This window comes from Mesocricetus auratus, unplaced genomic scaffold (assembly GCF_017639785.1).
Source record: "Mesocricetus auratus isolate SY011 unplaced genomic scaffold, BCM_Maur_2.0 Super-Scaffold_100008, whole genome shotgun sequence".
Taxonomy (NCBI): domain Eukaryota; kingdom Metazoa; phylum Chordata; class Mammalia; order Rodentia; family Cricetidae; genus Mesocricetus; species Mesocricetus auratus.
In genome coordinates this window covers 68354919-68374838 of record NW_024429192.1, presented here as the reverse complement: position 1 = coordinate 68374838, position 19920 = coordinate 68354919, and the positions used below count along the sequence as shown (strand labels likewise).

At 45.4% G+C, this 19920-nt stretch overlaps 1 protein-coding gene across 2 annotated transcripts in view; it reads right to left on the bottom strand.

Annotated features, from left to right (window-relative positions):
* The window catches only part of Liph (lipase H), a 41506-nt gene extending 21842 nt beyond the window's left edge, over positions 1–19664 (bottom strand). The window contains exons 1-4 of one of the 2 annotated variants that reach the window (XM_040751056.1): positions 19477–19664; positions 7509–7876; positions 5696–5804; positions 403–504 (exon numbers count right to left, since the gene is read on the bottom strand). In XM_040751056.1, the coding sequence (XP_040606990.1) occupies positions 403–504; positions 5696–5804; positions 7509–7876; positions 19477–19525 (628 nt within the window). In that variant the 5' untranslated portion in view covers positions 19526–19664. The remainder of the gene's footprint in view (positions 1–402; positions 505–5695; positions 5805–7508; positions 7877–19476) is intronic. The other variant, XM_013114608.3, reaches the window with a different exon arrangement.
* Positions 19665–19920: the final 256 nt, after the last annotated feature.

The window sequence follows — 19920 nt, the reverse complement described above, 5'->3', positions numbered from 1 at the left end:
CCTGGGCACCCAACCATGAACATCAACCACACCACCATGTACCAAACAGCAGATGGGAAACTGGCATGTTGAGAGACAGAAATGACCTGGAAGATCTACAAAGGGCCAGGAGTGGGGCGGGGGTGCCCTGGGTGGGAAGACACTGCGCTCTCAGCACAGGGAAATAAAAGAGTCAGGCCACCTTGGAAACTGTGTGTCTGAAGCCAGCTGTCTGTGTGTAGCCAGCCCTTTCTTGATTGGACTTTATCACTTTGGAAACAAAGGGAAATCATGACTGCTCCATTGCAGGTCCTGGACCTAGTGCTGCTGGACCCCCCTACCCACACTGGGGGAAGGCAGCATCAGGGGGTCCGCAGGGGAGACTGTGGGTCTTGGGGCCACTAATCCACAAAGGAGTGTTACCATCAATGTCCGAGTGGATGACGTCCACGAACTGTGCATCGTTGGGATCTAATCTGTCCTCAGGGGGTTTCCCGTTGAACAAAGGGCCCGCAGGATCAAGACCTAAAAGAAAAGCAAAGCAGCTTGGCAACCCCACGCCATGAATCACGGAGGCTGTCTTTGATCCCTCTCGGAGAGGATGGCTCACATGCTTCAGGGCTGCTTGGGTGAGTAATCGCTAACATCCCTGCAGTCCACAGCCTGTAGCTCTTTCTCAGTGTGGATGGTTGCCCTCGCAGTGGCTCTGAGAACAGCATGCAGGCTGCATGAGGAGGACCAGCTGGCGAGAGCCCCACAGGTGAGGTCAGGAGGGTAGGAAGGCTCCTTGGCAAAAACGGTCAGAGAATGAGAAAACGGTAGCTCTGGGAATTAAACCCTCATGCACGAAGCTACCTACACCCACCTACATCCCCAGCCCTTAGTTTTAAGACAAAGTCCCATCATATACCCCAGACCATCTTGAATTAGCTATGTAGCCCAAACTGGATATCTGTCTGCCTCTCTGTCTCCTGTGTGCCTGGATTAAAAGCATTCATCACCTCTGGGCTTCCCCATTTTAGGGATTTCAGAACCCTACTCATCTCCACCTTTATTCATTTACTGACTCATTTGAACCACATCACAAAACCAGGAGGCAGCAGGTGTTCCGTGTGATCCCATTTAAGCATCCTGACTAGAGACTGGCTCCACGATACAGCCCCCTCCATCTGCCGTGCTCATGGTCTCTCAGCACCAAGCTGAGAAGAGCATGTCACACTACAGATGAGGCAGGTCAAATGCATCCCATAATGCCTGAACGGATTTCTTGGTCTTGGTCAGTGTTACCTGGGCTTCATTACCACAGCAACGAAACACCTGGAAAGTCCGGGGAATCACACATGGGATTCTAGAACCTCAAAATGAGAAATTAAAGAGCAGAGTGTGACAAAGGTCCCACTTACTAGAACCTGTGCCCAAGAGGGTTTCAAAGTCCTCTTCCTTGGAAGTTTAACCCATTAGTATCGTTTTATGTTTAAATTCACTTTACTCTTGTTTCGGGTGCTGGAGAGGGAAGCCAGGACCTCACGCACGCTAAGCATGTGATCTGCTACACTGCCAGTCCCTGTGGGTGTCACTTTGGGAACATCTCCCCTTCCCGTGGTCCACACACAATCTAAGAGACAGCACCTTCGCTTCTGTTTCTTGTTTTCCTCTCTCCCGATGTCCTTGGGGTCCCTTGGAACATTTCTTCATCTACCTCCCTCCTTTCTTACTCCTCCACCCCCAGCCTTCTTCTTCTGTTCTCTCCAACTGAAACTGGTGTGGGAGGGTATGAGGTAACACCCCGTCACTCAAGGCCAACAGGTGGCCTCAACACAACAGCTCTTAACACAGAAGGAAAAAAACTCCACAGCCTAGGAAAGAATTTACCCGGATCTCCTCCCTGCCCCCATCAGTCATTACCAACCACTTACAGCCCGAAACATAGAGTGAGCACCCTGGCTTGGAGCCTCCCGAAGATAAAACATTTAGCTCGGGGTATTGAGAGGGGCAGGGGTGCTAGTCACACATACAGGGACTTATAAAATGGAGGGAAGATCATGGTCCAGAACCTGAATCCATATTTGTAATGAAAAGTTTCTAGAAGTCATCTAAAATGTGTGTTACATACATGTGTTTATGTATATTAGTCACTGTGTGTGTGTGTCTGTCTGTCTCTCTGTCTGTCTGTCTGTGTGCACATGGAATCTAGGAGCTGACACTGGTTTCTTCCTCCATCCCCCTCCACCTTATGTATTAACGTAGCATCTCTCACTTGAACCCGATCTAGCCCAGATTGCTCAAAGGATCCTTTCTCTGCCAGCCCAATGCTGGGATTTCAGGGTAGGCACCACCCCTGGCATTTATGTCAATGCTGGGTATCCAAACTCTGACCTTCATACTTCCTTGGCAAGTGCTTTTATCTGCTGAGCCATCGCCCAGACTAACCTGTTTTGAAAACAAATGGGGACTTGATTTTAAGAATATGAGGGGGCCGGAGAGATGGCTCAGAGGTTAAGAACACTGCCTGCTCTTCCAGAGGTCCTGAGTTCAATTCCCAACAACTACAGGGTGGTTCACAGCCATCTATAACAGAATCGGGTGGTTCGCAGCCATCTATAACAGAATCTGATGCAGATATAAATGCAGAGTACTCATGCATTGAGAGAGAGAGAGAGAGAGAGAGAGAGAGAGAGAGAGAGAGAGAGAGAGAATATGAGGACTATAGGAGGGCTAAAGAGACACCTCAGCAGAATGCTGATCTTCTAGAGGGCCCAGGTTCAGTTCCCAGCACACAACCAGGGGATCTGATGCCCTCTTCTTCCCTCTGCAGGTACCTGCACACACATGACACTGGTGCACACACACAATGTAACACTAAATCTTTTTTTTACAAAAGAATATAAGGCTGGGGATATCGCTCAGATCATAGAGTGCTTACGTTACATGCAGCGATGTCCTGGGTTCAATTCCCAGCATGAAAAATATTAAATTTAAAACTTTAGCCCAAATTTGTGGGGTAGAGACGGGTGGATCTCTCTGAGGCTAGATTGCTCTACAGAGTGAATTCCAGGATAGCCAAGGCTAAACAGAAACCCTGTCTTGAAAAACCAAAAAATAAAAAAGAAAGAAAGAAAAAGAAATTTTAAACCAGACATGGGAGAACGTAAGGGGCTAAGACAAGAATATGTCAGATTCAAGTCTAGTTTGGGACACAAGTGAGTTCAAAACTAGCCTGGGCTACAGAGGCACATCTTCTTTCAAGAAGGCAAAAATGGGCATCGATGGCTCAGTGGGTGAAGGTGTGTGCCACCAAGCCTGAGGGCCGGAGTCCAATCCCAGGACCTGTGCAATGTAAGGAGACCTGACGCTGTAAGCTGTTCTCTGTCTTTTACATGCATGCTGTGTCACACACACACACGGATAAAATATATAGAACATAAATCAATATTTTATGTTTATAATTAAAGCCAGTTAATATTTTAGTTAAATATAACAATAAGTTAAATATTGAATTCTTTTAACTACAAAATAGAAACTATTATTTAAAAATTAAAAATCATAGACAAAACAAAATCAGCCAGGTATGGTAGATCACACTTGTAACCCCAGCACTTAGGAGACTGAGGCAGGAGGACTGCCATGAACTTAAGGCCAGCCTGAGCTTAGTGTGAGCTTCTAGGCCAACCTGGGATGCAGAGAGAGACCCTGTCTCAACAGAACAAAACAAACAAGCAAAATCAATGCATCTTGCTTAACCAGTATATCTAAAAAGTATCCTGTCAATGCAATCAATATGAAGTGTGAGGTTTACTTTTTGTTTTGTCAGAACCTTAGTCTTCAAAAGCCAGTGCATATTCTCTACCTATAAGCCACCTCAGTTTGCACTGGCTGCATTTCAAGTGTCCAGTGACTGCAGGTAACTAATGGCTACCATATTGTTTCTCGAAGGGTGGTGGTCAGACCACCTGCATCTGCTAGTTAAAAATACAGACTTCTGATCTTAGAGAGAACTCACAGCAGAGCCTGGACCTAGTGTACATAAGACCTGGAATTCATCCCAGCACCAAATGTATGAATGAATGAATGAATGAATGAATGAACGAACCTAGTGAGAAGTCAAACAGAGAAATATGCCTGGAAAAGATGTACATAAGAGAGGAAAATGGCAAAGACAGCAGGGTGAAGGGCCAGGCAGGGTCCAGGCCGACCTATCCTTGTCTCAATAAATAATGGTGACTTGTGTCCTTGGGTGACAAATCACATTCCCACCCTGTGACCCAGTGAGCACTCCCAAGCAAGGACACTGGGACAGAGAATTCTGAGAAGCTGGGACTAAACCTGAGGCCCAGAGGTGATGAGAACTGGAGATACCATGGAGGTAGAAAATTGACTTGTGGGCCAGAAGTTGAGTCCAGGTCACAGGGCAGGTCACATGGGCCAAGAGTAGCAGAAAGCGTGGCTTGGGGAATTTCCATAGTTGGAAACTAGGTACACTGAAGTTCTCGGTAGTCGGGAGGACAGATGTGTCAAGAGGCACAGAAAGAACAAAGCATTTGGCCAAAGGGTAGATTTGACCCATTTCTTCCCAGGTCTGTGATCAGTGACCTAGGCTGTTTGAGATTAGTCACTACCAAAGAAGTCAGCACAGAAACCAGCAATTGCTATAAGCCAACACCCCTCCCCTACACTGCACCCCACGTCTACACAGCGTTGGAAAGAAACAGTCCCATCTACCAGAAAAGGGACTCCTATGGTGAAGAAAACCCAAGCCAGCTGGCCTTTCAAAGTGTGAGGACTCTCTCTCTCTCTCTCTCTCTCTCTCTACCTTTTCTGTCTCTCTTAGGACTCTCACTCCCTCTCTTTTTCATAAAGACACATTGCTTTTCAAACTATAGTGGCAATACGTTCTGAACTTTTAAAACTACTTTGTTTCTCTAGAAAAGTGTGTAAATTAGGTAATCGAGACAGCCTTGGTCTTGGAAAAAAAATGAGGAAAAAAATATTCAGGACAAACTTTGGGAGGCAATGCCACTCAATGGGGTAGGAGAGGTGAGGTTACCCCCCAAATGCATGTTTTGAGTTGTTTACATTTCCTCTCCTCCATACTGCTGTCTCATAGAACCTCTACATTAAAAACCCGGCGTGAGGATGTTTCCTGGAAAAGGTGAATGGTAAGTTCCTGAATCTGGGGCAGCCATCAGCCCCGTGAGTAGCTGTGGAAAATTCCTAAGCTCCAGGCAAGAGGTCCAGAAAGGGAGTCTTTGTCCTTTAGGGTTTGGTCTGCTGCAGTTCAGGGTATTTTCGTCCCAAATTCCCTAGAAAGCTGATTTTTAGACAGTCAGGCCCAGCTGCCGAAATTCCCGTCTCCGTTCCCTTCTGTGAGTCTCTGCCACACCTGGCGAGTTCTAGCCGTGTAGTTGAGACCACCAGAATTAACTCAAGGGGAGGCGGCTCTCTGGACAGAGATCAAATCCCCATGGGATATTGGGGTGGGGGAGGTGTTACCATAAGAGAAATAAAGTGAAAACCAGCTTTTCTGTGACATACACAATTTGCAAAATGTGCTACATATATGTTATTAAGTCATAGGCTGAGGTTAGTATTATCCAGATCCACACTTGGAGGTTCACTACCAGGGAGGGAGAGCTTGCTGCAGACTCAAGGAGTAGGTTGTCTGTTCTCTGGAGAGCAGCTGCCCAGGCAAGACCCTGGTCACTGATGCGAATCTTACCTGTGATTCTCCCCAGCTTCCCAGCATACATTTCTCCAACAAATCCAGCTATGTGTGCTCCTAGACTCACTCCAATCATATAAATGTCATGCAGAGATGCTCCTTCAGCCTAGAATTCCATGAACAAATTGAGAGAGTTCAAGGAGTTGACCCCACTTGCAGAGATTTCCTAGCTGTTTACTTTGGAGGAATAGTCTTAAGTCTTGTATCTATTGTGCTACTGGGTGTTTTTGTGGGTAGACATGCATGTACATCTATACACTTATGTGTGGAGTCCAGAAGTCATAAAGTCATGTGTTGGGCTAGAGAGATGGCTCAGGGGTTGAGAACATGTGTTGCTCTTGCAGAGGAGCCAAGTTAGATTCTCAGCACCCAAACAGCAGCTCACAACTGCATGTGACTCAGTTCCGGGGATCTGATGCCTCCTTCTGACTTCTCTGACCAGACATACATACACATGGTACACATACATACTAACAAACATACATACATACATGCACACATTTATTCTTTCTAAAAAGAATAAATAAATCTTCCCTTTTAAGTTAGATGTCTCCCTCAATTGCTCCCCACCTTACTTTTTGAGGCAGGAGCTCTCACTGCACCTGGAGTTATCTGACTTTGTTAGAGTAGCCATCAAGCCTTAGGGTCTCTCCTCTCCCCTCCCCAGAGTCCAGGATTACAGGCATGCGCTGTGACCAGATTTTTCATACAGGTTCTGGGGGTTGAACTCAGGTCTTCATATTTGTACAGCAAGTATTTATCAACTAAGCCAACTCCTTGGCCCCCCATAGTCTCATCTGAATGTCACAAGAGGGCTGGAGAAGTGATTCAGTGGTAGAACGCTTGCTTCATACGTTATTAGGTTCAATCCCCAGCATGGCAGAAAAAGAGGGACAATTAGAGCATCCTGCATTGTCGATTCTGCTGCTTCAATGCACCAATGAAGAAATTTTAAGTTCAGAGTTGAAGTCATCTGGCCCAAGTAAAGCATTGGTTTTTTTGGGGGGGAGGTAGATTGCAGAGCAGTATTCAAACCAGCCTAGCCCCAAATATGTCTCTTTCATATCCCCATCCATTCCTGGCTCTGCTGGTCATCAAGCAGGGACATCTTTAGGGATTCCAAATCAGAGAGTGAATGATATTGCATTTTGATGAACTCCTTATGGAATCACCATCTCAGGGAAAGAGTCAAGGAGGGGAGGCAGAGGCAGGCAGATCTCTGAGTTTGAGGCCAACCTAGTCTACAGAGTGAGTTCTAGGACAGGCAGGGCTACATAGAGAAGTTCTGTATCAAAAAATCAAAAAAAAAAAAAAAGAAAGAAAGAAAAAGGTGAGGGGGAGCAGCTCATGAGATTACTCGTTGAATAAAAGCTAAGACCCTGCCTTGGGAGGCCTTCTAACGTTGACTGTCACTGGACCACATGTTTGCATTGTGGTTTGGAATAATCCGGACATTAGTCTCTTGGCTATGGAGGTCCAGGTATTTAAACCAAGAATTCTGGGCAGAGCCTCTCCTACTCTGAGACACCTTCATGGTAGCTGCAGGATGAAGCTCCTTTCACAAACTTTTTGCCATCATCTCTGGAAGTTTGTGCGGGCTTGAAATCTACAACATTTACAATGATCTTGCCCCAAACCCGTACCTTGTGAGGTAGACCATCTGGGCAGCCACACTCCCTTCCCTGGGTTACTTTAGATTTGCACAATGTTAAAAAAAAAAAAAGGCCCTCCACCATCCAACCAGTTGATGCTTCGTGACTTTAGGCTTCCAAACAGGCAGCCAGAGTGATAAACGAGGAGTCTATCTTACCAACATCTGATCGATGAATTCCTTCAAAATAAGAGCTACTTTTTTGGTCTTGCCGGCGGCGTGGGTGTATATCACGGTCGTCGCTCCTCTATTCCAATCAACAACCACCACGTTCATCTCATGTACATTGAGCAAACTCTGTACCAGCTCCTCCATCCACACCGGAGGGGAGCCTGTCGGTCGGAAGCCATGGATAATGAAGGTAGTTTTCTTGGTCACATTTAAGCTCCCCAGAGTTGTGGAGTTGATGAGTTGTGCACAGGTCTGGTTTCTCTGTGTGTAGAGTATCAGTCTTACGTTTAGTCCTGTGCCAACCACTGCACTGTGGAAGCTCAGTCTGGTGAAGGAAGGGCATGTTCCATCTGTATCTGGAAATAAGAATTAGATGGCATCACACAGTGCCTCCCAAGCAGGGCAGGGCATCAAGCAGAAAAAAATGCTGCCATCCACTCTTTTTTTTTTTTGTGGGGGGGTGAGACAGGGTTTCTCTGTGGCTTTGGAGCCTGTCCTGAAACTAGCTCTTGTAGACCAGGCTGGTTTCAAACTCACAGAAATCCACCATCCACTCCTTGTTGCTCTTATATTGCTCACAGCACCTTGGAAGAGCCTAGATCTACCAACATGAAGTGGAAAAGTCATACTTGATCCAGTATTTCTAAGTCATGATCCCAAGTTTCTCCAGGCGCCCTTCTCCAGACACTTTCAAGGTCAAAACTACAAGTCAGCTCAATGAAGCCTTCTGCAACCCTCCCAGTCATGACATCTTTACTCCCCAACTCCCTAAGCACCTATGTGCCTCACTTACGGCACTTAGCGCCCCTTTCAGGATGTATTCTGGGTGTTGTGTATGGGTGTGTCTGTCCTGTGATACCCCATTCTCCCTGAATGGTAATTTCTTTTTTTGTTTTGTTTTCAAGACAGGGTTTCTCTGTATTGTTTTGGAGGCTGTCCTGGAACTCACTCTGTAGACCACGCTGGTCTCGAACACACAGAGATTCACCTGCCTCTGTCTCCCGAGTGCTGGGATTAAAAGTGTGCGCCACCAACGCCCGGCTTGAATGGTAGTTTCTAACCCATGTGTTCTCAGGCAGGCAGAACACAGCAGAAGAGTCATCGACTGAGTCTCCATGGTCTCTAGTGCCCCACCCTCAACTGGGACAGTGGTATGTGCCTGCCCTGAGCACCTGAAACTGCAGGCCATGACAGCTGCTGCTGGGCCCTTTTCTTCCCAGCTCCTCAAGCTCTCCTGTCAAGCCTTCGCCCTACAGAACAGCCTTGGGACTCAAGAAAGACACAGCACAAACCTGGAAGATCTTTTTGCTTTTGTTCGAGACAGGAACTTAATACGAAATCCAGGCTGACTTCAGACTTACTATGTAGCCCAGTGTAGCCTCAAATTTGCAGTCCTCCTATCTCATCCTCCTAAGAACTAGGGTTGTAGCTGTACCCTACCATGCCTGGCCTGGAGCACCTCGCTGGGAACGTCACTCAGTAGGAAAGTGCTTGAAGACTGCTTGCTTTGAGTCGCGAGGGAATAGTTAGTAACAATTTAGTGGAGGAGCTGGGCAAGGCCTGGCTTAGTCACCACTCCTTGGTACTGCAGAAGGGCTGGTGAAGTTTATGTGCCTGTAAGGACAGAGGGCAGAGGCCACAGCGTCACTGTTCCGGTGCTGACACTGGACCTGGAACCCAGCTGTCACAAGGAAACTGATAAACGTAAAATGAGAAACCTGATCTGTCTTCCTGACAAAAGATCACCAGAATAAATAGTGTAGGAGGGCTGTGGGAATGTTCTAGATTAAAGGAAATCAGAGGCAGATTAATTAGTGTGTTACCTTGCCCTGGGGTAGGTCTTGTGATAGAAGGAAGAATGCAATAAAACACACTAAGTCAGCTGGAAAATTGGTATCTAGAAAATCAGGTAAAAGTGTGGCCTCAGTTCTCAATTAATGGGTACAGATAGTCACCCTGTGGTTATTGTGGGGTTCTGAATAAGAATGACTCCCCTAGGTTTATACATTTGAATGCTTAGTCATCGCGAGTGGTACTTGCAGGAATTTAGCAGAGTTGCTGCAACTTGGGTAGACAGTGTACTGAATAGTTGCTTTCTAAGACTACTTTGACCTTGAAGAATCATCGTGGAAAGCAGGAAAGAGTCTTGTGGAAAACAGTGATTGTTTTCCATGATTTGTAGAGTTGTTTTTCTCAAGGGGCATTGCAGCTTCCGCATGACTTGGGTCACAAGCCGCCTCTGGCACACCTGCGGCTCTTGGAGTATCACGTGCTGCAAACCACACACAGTAAGGGCTAGAGCCATGAGGCACATGATGCTCTCCTTTAGAGAGGCAGATAGATTAGGAATCTTAGTATGAGGACATGCTTTACCCAAAAAACAGCTTCGTGTTAACAATCAGTAAAAATGCCTTTGTATGGCTGTTCAGAGTTCAGTTCATCAGAGACTAGACCTTCCTGCACCACACAGGCCTGAAAACTCATCTTGGAGTGACTTCTTTCTTCAACCAACCCACAAAACATAAAACACCTCTACCGACACGATTTGAGAAGAGATTAGGAGGTGTGGCCTTGTTGAAGGCAGTGTGCTACTAGTGGTGGGCTTGGAAGTTTCAAAAGTCCACACTCAGCCCAGTCTCTCTCTCTCTCTCTCTCTCTCTCTCTCTCTCTCTCTCTCTCTCTCTCTCTCTCTCTCTCTCTCTCTCTCTCTCTCTCTCTCTCTCTCTCTCTGTGTCTGTCTGTCTCTGTCTCTCTCTCTGTCTCTTTCTCTCTCTCCCTCCCTTCCCTCCCTCCTCCTCCTTCTCTCTCTTCCTCAATTCCTTGTCTGAAAATCAGGATGTATCTATCAACTATTTCTCAGGCAACATGCCTGTCACTATGCTCCCTCCATAATGATAATGGACAAACCTCTCAAACTGTAAGCCAATGCCAATTAAACACTTTCCTTACAGGAGCTGCTGTGGTCATCAGATCTCTTTGCAACAACAGAACTAAGACATCATAAAAGAGAAAATCTCAATGCTTAGAAAATGTAACTAAAGCGTTTGAAGGTAAAGGCTCAAATTTATTAACAAGAGATTCAGAAAATGTAAGTAGCTAACTGATGATTAAATGTGTGTCACATGTTAAGGATAAACCAATATAGGGCTGCAGAGTGAGCTTAGGTGCTGACCACAGCATGTTGGAGGCCTAGGGAGTTCCATGAAGAACCAGTAAGTAAATCTATACAAAGGTTTCTGCTGTTCTCTGTACTCCCCTATTCTTGTAGCTTTTCTAAAAACGTTGTGTTTTTTCCAAACAAGCAGAAAGAACAAGGCAAAGATACACCCGTGATAGAGGAGGAGATGAATTGTGAACTCTGACATCAAAAAGTAAAATTGGCTGGGCAGTGGTGGCATACGCTTTTAATCCCAGCACTCAGGAGGCAGAGGCAGGCGGAGCTCTGTGAGTTCAAGGTCAGCCTGCTCTACTTGGTAAGACCCTGTCTCAAAATAAATAAATAAATAAATGGAAGAAGGGGAGGAGGGAGAGGCTGCTGTGGCGAAAGCAGGGCTGGAGATGTGCTTAGTGGTGAAGCATGAGCCTAGCATGGATGAATCTGAATTCAATCTCTACTAATACAAAAGGAGAGGGAGGTGGGAAGGGCTGGAGAGAGGAGGGGAGGGGCATGGAAGAAAGGAGGTGAGGAGTAAATGCAGGTAGATGCCTGAGGCTTTGGTTCAAAGGGGAATGGTGAAGAGTCTGAAATAAATCAAAGGTCAAGTTGCAAGATGATAGAGGTAGGGGCTGGAGAGAGGGCTCAGTGGCTACGGGCACTGAGTGCTCTTGCAGAGGACCTGGGTTTGGTTCCCAGCATCCACGTGGCAGCTCATAGCTGCCTGTAACTCCAGTTCCAAAGATTCTGCTGTCTTCTCCCGGCCTCCAGAGGCATGAGGCACACATACATATACACATGCAGCAACATTCATGTAATATATGCTATAAATAGTACAAAGTATAAAATAATAAGTTTAATAAATAATGATAAGCGAGGTAAATGAGAGTTCTGGGTCCTTGGGTTTGGCATTTGGCAGAATTTGACTTCTGCAGTACTACACGGTGTTTTGCTCAAGAACAGCTGTGAGAGGCCTTGGCGAGCTATCCAGAGATGGAGCACACGTGCACAGGGCCTGCAGTCAACTTCAGGCGCCAAGAGACAAGGCAAAAGGGCAAATAAAGGTGAAAATTCTAATTAGTATCCAGATACAACAGAATGATCAGGAACTGAATTATTTTAAGCAGAATTATTTGCAAACCACTCCATAAGGCAATAGGCCATGCTCCACTTCACTGAGCAAAGGTAGCTCTGTAGAAAGTGGAGTACAAGCCCCAACACCAAGCAGAGCGTGTCTTTTAGGATGAGCCAGAGAGAAGCTAAGGGACCAGGGATGGGACAGAAGGGCCACCAAAAGGCAAGCGAACCTTGGGACATAACTACTCAGTTCCCTCAATGGAAACTTGAGAACCAATTTGTGCTGGTTAGTTTTTTGTCAACTTGACACAAGTTAGAGTCGTGGGGTTACTTTTGGACATGGCATTTATCACAGTAATAGTAACCAAAGTAATACACAATGCTCTGGACCCTACATACACACTGGTATAGTCAGGCATGGCTCCCACAGTGGGTCAACACTTCCGTGTCACCCCTTATTTCCTCTTCCTAGAGAAGGAATGCCCTTGGAAAACACAGACTGCACCTGTGTGCTGGGAGAGCCCAACCCTGAGTGATAACTGCTTCATTTGTCACCGTATAGTACAGGAGGTGTTGTGGGATGGGGGCTGAGCCCTTTGCATCCTATCCATCCATAAAGCTAAATTTTGTTCCAGTCTGTGCAGCTTATTCTCCAGGTGGTCTGGGGAGATCATGTTGTTTTTCACATGCCTGCCTGTCCAAGAGAGGAATATAGCTGGCATTAATCCTCAGGACAATGGGTCAGAAGCCACACATTCATCTGGGTCCTTGAGAGACAGGAGATTGGTGAGCTGAAGACTAGCCTGGGCTATTGTGAGAACTTGTTACAGAGGTTGGTGAGGGATCTACAGAATGCACAAGGACTTCCCCATGTCCCCTGGCAGGCCACCTGCCCTTTAACCCCACCTATCTGAAACAAGAGAAATTACACCTATCCTTTTTAGATGATTTTGGAATTCAGTTATTGTTGGGGAAGTCCTTTGTCAATAAAGCACTGTTGAGCCAATAGGAATCTAGATAGGTGGGACTAGGAGTCCAGGAGGATTCTGGGAAGGAGAAACACAAGAGAGTCAACATGTAACGCCATGGGGTAGGAAGCCCGGAACTATTCTCTGGTAAGAAACATACTTAAGTTAACAATTATGGGGTAATTACTTAAGTCAGAGCTAGCCAGTAAGAAACAAGCAAGGCCAACAGCTTCATAATTAATATATCCTCCTGTGTGTTTATTTGGGACTGATGCGGCTCTAGAACCAGGCTGGCAGGAAGGCTCCTCTCAAAGAAAAAGCTTCTCTTAACAAGTTATCCTGAACTAACATCTCCCATCCTGCGGTCTTTTGAACTAAAATGGTCCTCATAGGCTCATCTATTTGCCTGCTTAGTCCCTAGTTGATGGACTGTTTGGAAAGGATTAGGGGGTGTGGCCTTGTTGTAGGAGATGAGTCTCTGGGAACGAGGTCTGAAGTTTCAAAAGCCCATGCCAAGTCCAGTCTGTCTGTCTCTATCTCTGCCTGTCTCACTGTCTCTCTGTCTCTGTCTGTCTGTCTGTCTCTCTGTTTCTGTTTGTCTCTGTCTGTCTCTGTCTCTGTCTCTCTGTGCCCCCCCCCGTCTGCTGCCTGTGGATGAGGACATAAAGCTCTCTCTCTCAGCTACTGCTCCCATGCCATACCTGTCTGCTTCTTCCCACAATGATTGACTAACCTCTGAAACTGTAAACAAGCCCCTAATTAAATACTTTCTTTTACAAGAGCTGGCTTGGTCTTGGTGTCTCTTCACAGCAATAGGACAGTGAAGACAGGCCTCTATCCCACAAAAGCTGTCCTCTTACAGGGAGCTTTGTCTTGGGACTCGTCGTCAGTCTAGCTGAAGTAGCTGCTGAACTGTGTGGAGACCAGTTCTTCTTTTCAGCTTTCCTTTCTCAGGCACCAGCCCTGCAGCATGCTGGGATGTTTTCTTGCCCGCTCTTCCCTCTTCCTGGATCCATCACATGTACTCCTGCCAATAGAGCTCTTGGGTTTGTTGGTTGATTGGTTTGGCTTGCTTTCATTTTTGTTATTGTTGTTCTTGTTCTTGGATTTTTTTGTTGTTTTTGTTTTTGTTTTTGAGTCAGGGGTTCTCTGTGGCTTTGGAGGCTGTCCTGGAACTCACTCTGTAGACCAGGATGGCCTTGAACTCACAGAGACCCACCTGTCTCTGCCTCCTAAGTGCTGGGACTAAAGGCATGAGCCACCAACACCCGGACTTTTGATTTTTTTAAATTACACTAATGAGGAGTGGCACATGTGTGTCATGGTGTGAGGTCAAAGGACACAGTTGTTGGCTCTCTCCTCACACCGTGTGGGTCCTGGAGATGGATCTCTGGTTTGCAAGCTTGGCAGAAGTGCCTTTAGCCATTGGGCCATCTCAGAAGTCCCCTTGGTTTGGATTTTTGAGTCAAGGTAGCACTATTTTTTATAACCCAGGCTGACTTCACACTCATGCTGTGATGTGTCTGCCTCAGCCTCCCTAGTCCTTGAATTAGAGGCATGGAACACAATGCATGGTTCAAAATTAAACTATTTTATGAGTGTATCATGTACACACTTGGTATTTGCAGAGGTCAGAAGAGGGCATCAGATCCCCTGAAAATGGAGTTACAAATAAATGGTTATGAGCCTCCATGTTCATGATGAGAATCAAGCCCGGTCCTCTGGAAGAGCCAGTGCTCTTAACCACTGAGCCACTGCTCCAGCCCACTCATTAATTTTGCGGTGTTGATGACCAAGTCAGGGCCTCATGAATGTGAGGCAAGCACTCTCCCACTGAGCTCCATCTTTGCTTCCCAGAACTAAACATTTTAAAAAGAAAACAATGAATTTGTGGTGTCTTGGACCATGTCACAAATGAGCTTAAGCTACTTGGGGTCAGGTATTGAGTTGCCGTTGCTCTTGTATCAGATGTGTTGTCCCTAGTATTGGAACTTTTTGCTGGAGTCAAAATTCTCAGCAATTTGGAGAGCACAGGAGTGGTGTGAGAAACAAATGTGATCAATGGCTTCACACATACAGAGTTCCGTATGTTTTCCTTTATGCTAGTGTATTCAAAGTTATGAACTACTTTATGCATCCCAAAGGCAAACAACTTTTGGGCTATTTTGTTGATTTCTTACAAAGTCAAGGTTATTCAGAGAACAAGTAGGTAACCACAGAGCATATTAAACTGGTTTTTCAAGCTTAACCTAGTGTCTCATAGTTCACTGAAACAGGAGAAATACCTGTGTCCTTTTTGAACTCTTGCCCTGAAATAACATTTCTTATCTTACTGAGGACTGGAAAATTACGATGAAATGGACTCTGTATACAATACCCTTTGAGGAAGGGTCTACATTCTAGTCAGAGGTGGTGTAAGTATTATTTATGACCTTCTTTCTTATGTTAAGAAAAACATGCTGGGTGTTATTGGTGGCGCACGCCTTTAATCCCAGCACTAGGGAGGCAGAGGCAGGCGGATCTCTGTGAGTCCAAGGACAGCCTGGTCTACAGAACAAGTTCCAGGGAAGGTTCCAAAGCAGAGAAACCCTGTCTTGAAAAACACAAAAAGGAAAAAAAAAGATTCAAGTAGAAAGTCAGGGCAATCGTCAATAACCTTTTTATCTTGTGTAGCTCAGACTGGCCTTGAACTCACTATGTAGTTGAGGATGACCTTGAACTTCTGATCCTCCTTCTTGCACTTGTTGTGTGTTGGTATTACAGGCGTGGACACTACACCCAGTTTATGCAGTGCTGGGTATCAAACCCAGGGCCTCATTCATGCATGCTAGGCCAGCAGTCTATCAACTGAGCTACATGGAAGTCCCGTTGTCCTGCATGCAGTCTCATCCCATTTTTCTTATAGTCTGGCCATGTCTATGTACATATCACACCGTCCGTGGATGCTCTCCTGCTGCACTAGCCCAGTTAAGCAGTCATTGGCTCATAAAGGTGAAAGTGTTTACCACTGGGTCCTTTACAAAGTTTGCTTTGCACGGTGTCTTAATAAACAAAAAATACAGTTCTGGAGAAAGCATGGGTTTAAGAGTCAGACCCACCATCCACTAGCTATGTAAGCTGGCATAATCGATTGCCCAACCTCTCTTGTGCCTCTATCTTGCATTTATAAGAAGACCATAATGATGCTAATCTTTCTGGCAAGGCTACACAGAGGCAGGTTGAATTTGAAACCAAAAACGTGTGTCTTTACATATATGTAATTACCTGAATGCAAAATGTCTTCCACAGGTTCGTGTGTTTGAACACTTGTCCCTAAACAGGGGCACCGCTTCGAGAGGTTGTAGAATTCTTAGTAAGTGGGTCCTAGCTGCAGGACGTGTCCCTGAGGACCGGGCCTCAAGGATTAGAGGCTGGGCTCGCTTCCAGCTCTCTGCTTCCTGAGCTGCTGAGGTGTAACAGCTGCACCATGAGCTCCACCACCGTCATCCCAAGCTGCCCTGTCTTCCCACCATGAAGGACAGCTTCCCCTCGCACCATGAGTCAAAGAAACTCTTCCTCCCCTAAATTGCGTCTGCCACAGCAACAGGGAAATTAATTCAATATGCTCGTTAATTCAACATGCTCATTAAAGAGCTGAGGTACGGCTCAGAGGTAGAGCCCAGCACTTGTGAGGCCCTGGGTTCAATCCTCAGCACCACACACCACACACACACACACACACACACACACACACACACACACACACTTGGGTATTTTGAACCAACTGAAAACAGTTCATCAACACTCTACCATAAATTAAAAACAAGGGAAGGGAGTCTATAAATGAAGCTCTGTGTGATTAGGTCTGTTTACACAGCGTCAGCAACACTCATAAACTGCCATACAAGGAAGTGAACCCAGCCTGGGCCGCCAAGGAACAGGTTGATGATTAGAAATGGCTTTTTTTCACCAGCAGTATAGGTGATAAAGCAAAAAAAAAAGTAGCCTATCTTTAAGTACATTTTTAACCTTTTGTTCACTATGCATTTATTTGCAATACTTTTGATACTTTAAATATTGTGATATTGTATCACTTATTGGGAGGGCTAGATGGCTCAGTGGGTAAAGGCGCCTGCTGCTAAGCCTAGTGGCCTGAGTTCGGAACCCACACAGTGGGAAGGAGAGAACTTGATGCCAGCAAGTTGCTCTCTGATTAGCACAGTGTGGTTTGTGTGTATATGCGCACACACGCATACACACAAACACATTAGTTACTTAAATGTAATTATTTAAGTTAAAAAACATGGGACTGGAGCTGGAGAGATGGCTCAGAGGTTAAGAGCACTGACTGCTCTTCTAAAGGTCCTGAGTTCAATTCCCAGCAACCTCATGGTGTCTCACTACCATCTATATGAGATCTGGTGCCCTCTTCTGGCCTGCAGACATACATGCAGACAGAATACTATACACATAATAAATAAATCTTTAAAACAAAAACAAAAACATGGGGCTGGAGAGATGGCTCAGCGGTTAAGATCACTGACTGCTCCTCCAGAGGACTCAGGTTTCATTGCTAGCTCCCACATGGTGGCTCACAACTATCTGTAACTCCAGACTTAGGAGATAGGACGCCCTCTCCTGGCCTCTGTGGACACTGCATACACATGGTACACAGAACACATTAAGGAAAATACTCGTACATGTAAAATCTCAAAAAAAATCGCTTGATTTCTGAGTTTTGGTGCCCCATGACTTAGATGTTGTTTCTGAGGGTATTCTTTGCCTCTCTCACTCTATCCAAACCCCCAGACTGTCAGAGTTGTTCTAAGAATGACAAACTAAGCCTAGGAGGTTTCTAGAGCACATAGTAGATGCTAAATTGTTAGCAACTGTTGATGTTGATGACAGACTGGGAAAATACTATTTACCACCTAGGGTTGTACACAGACTTGAAATGATGCTGTCAAGGTGGTCTGGAAATAAAGTCTAATGTAATTCTTATAAATTTTCTAGGTCAGTTCTAAGCTTCGTTTATTAGCATGCTTTTATGGTTCTAACAGTTTCAATTGGTTTACAAAATTGAGCTTTCCGGAGGTTTGGGGTTCTAACTCGGTTCCCAGACTTGTGCAGCAGGTGCTTTTACCCTCTCAGCCATCTCACCATCCCCTCCGTGTGAATCTTAAGACATCATTGGGCATTTGCAAAAAGCATCAGAGTTAGTTTAATGAGTACTTTTCCTTTCCCTCTTTCTGGCACCTGTATCAGTGTGTGGTGTGTGCGTTTATGTGTGTGCATGTTCAAGTGTGTGTGGGTGCACTAGAGCATGTGGAGGCCAGAGGTTAACAGGTGTCCTCCTTAGCTGCTCTGCACCTTGTAAACTGAGTCAGGGTCTCTCGTTGGAACCTAGAGTTCCCTGACTGAGCTAGGCCAGCTGGCCAAATTGCTTAGGAATCCTGTTTCTGCCCCCAGAGCTCTGAGGTTGTAGGAGGGCCTCCACTCCCCTTAGGCAGTTATGTGGGTTCATGCTTTCCTGGCAAGCACTTTATTCGGAAGCCATCTTCCCAGTCCCAAAGATCACTTTCATTAAAAATTCGTTTAATGCTGGAGCCAGCAAAGTGGCTTGGCTAGTAAGGCAACTGATCCCAAGCCTGACAAGCCGAGTTCTATCCAGGACCCACCCAGTGCAGAGAACCAGCTGCTCCAAGCAGTACTCCGGCTTCCATGTCTACACCTATGAAATTAATAAACAAATGTGATAGAAAATAATTTCACATTTGGAACCTTATCCAATCCCGGAATAGAGACATTTCTGCCCCCAACTAGTCTGCTTTTGAGGATTCTTGTTGGTTTGTTTTTTCATTTTTAAAGTTATTCTTGGGGTTGGAAACATAACTCAGTAGATGAGTGTTTGCCCGGTGTGTGTAAGGTCCTAAATTTAAAACCTAGTGCTACCCCACCAAAGGCTATTCCTTAGAATAAACCACCTGTAACACTTTTACAAGCCATGGAACATAAGTGGTTTACTGGTGTGACATCTGCCCCAGACAGTGGTGGCACGGGTCTTTAATCCTAGTGCAGAGGCCAGTGAATCTGAGTTTGAGGCCAGCCTGATCTACGTGAGTTCCAGGACAGCCAAAGCTATACAGAGAAACCCTGCCTTGAAAGACAAACAAGCAAACAAAAGCTATGCCAGAATTCACAGTCAGGAGCTTTGTGTGAAAAGGAAGTAGGTTCCTACAAGGACTAGGAGTGAATTTCAGCTTTTTGTTAGCTCATCCTGGAGACTAAGATTTTCTTTTTGATTTTTTTCTTTTTGTATTGGAAATTGAACCCGGAACCTCATACATACTAAGCACGTTTATCTTACAACTGAACTACATCTTCGGCCTGGCAATGAATAATTTTTACGTTATAAATCTACCATGCAACATTGTAAAGAATTTATGTATATGATATTATGTTTTTTATAATAATGATTTAAATACACCTAAATACACAGAAGTATAACAATTTATCCTTGCTAAAAATGTGGAAAGGAAAAAAAAGAACAAGTTTTCACATTTCAAAAAATAAAATACAATTTAGTTATGACACAAATTAATACTACTGTAGCCTTTTCAAATTAATTCAAAGGAAGAACAACTGGATCTGTGATTAAGGGAGGAAAAATCAATATAAGAAAGCTCATTTTACCCAGAGCTCCTGGCCTCAGAAATGCTCACATAGAACTTTGGGAGTCCATTAATATTTTTTTAAGCGCATTGGCTAAATGACCTACCTGATTTCACCAAGCACAGCAAACTGATAAGAAAGTACAGTCTCAGCATAGGGATCAAGCGAGCATGTGTCCCAAACACAAGGATGTGGCCCACTTAGCAGAGCCCGGCGCAGACGGGAGTTGGTTCTCCCGGAGAGTGGGAGAGCTCACTCGGCTAATCCCTAGTTAGTGACAGCAGGAAGTCCCCGAGGGAGTCAAGCCCGGCTAGCCCTGTCAGGATCTTTGGCTCCGCCTCTTCGCAATAAAAGGTCTGGGATTTTCGGGTTGCATAATTGGTGCATATGCTAATGTTTCATTTGCATTTTCGTTTTTCGTGGGCGGTTTACTAGCTGTTTGGCTTGGTGTGTTGAAATCAACCTAATTTGAGAGCCTTCTCCCTTATGAATGAAATGACAAATCCTGTCAGTATTCCCCCTGACTTGGTATACAAACCACTTGCTATGT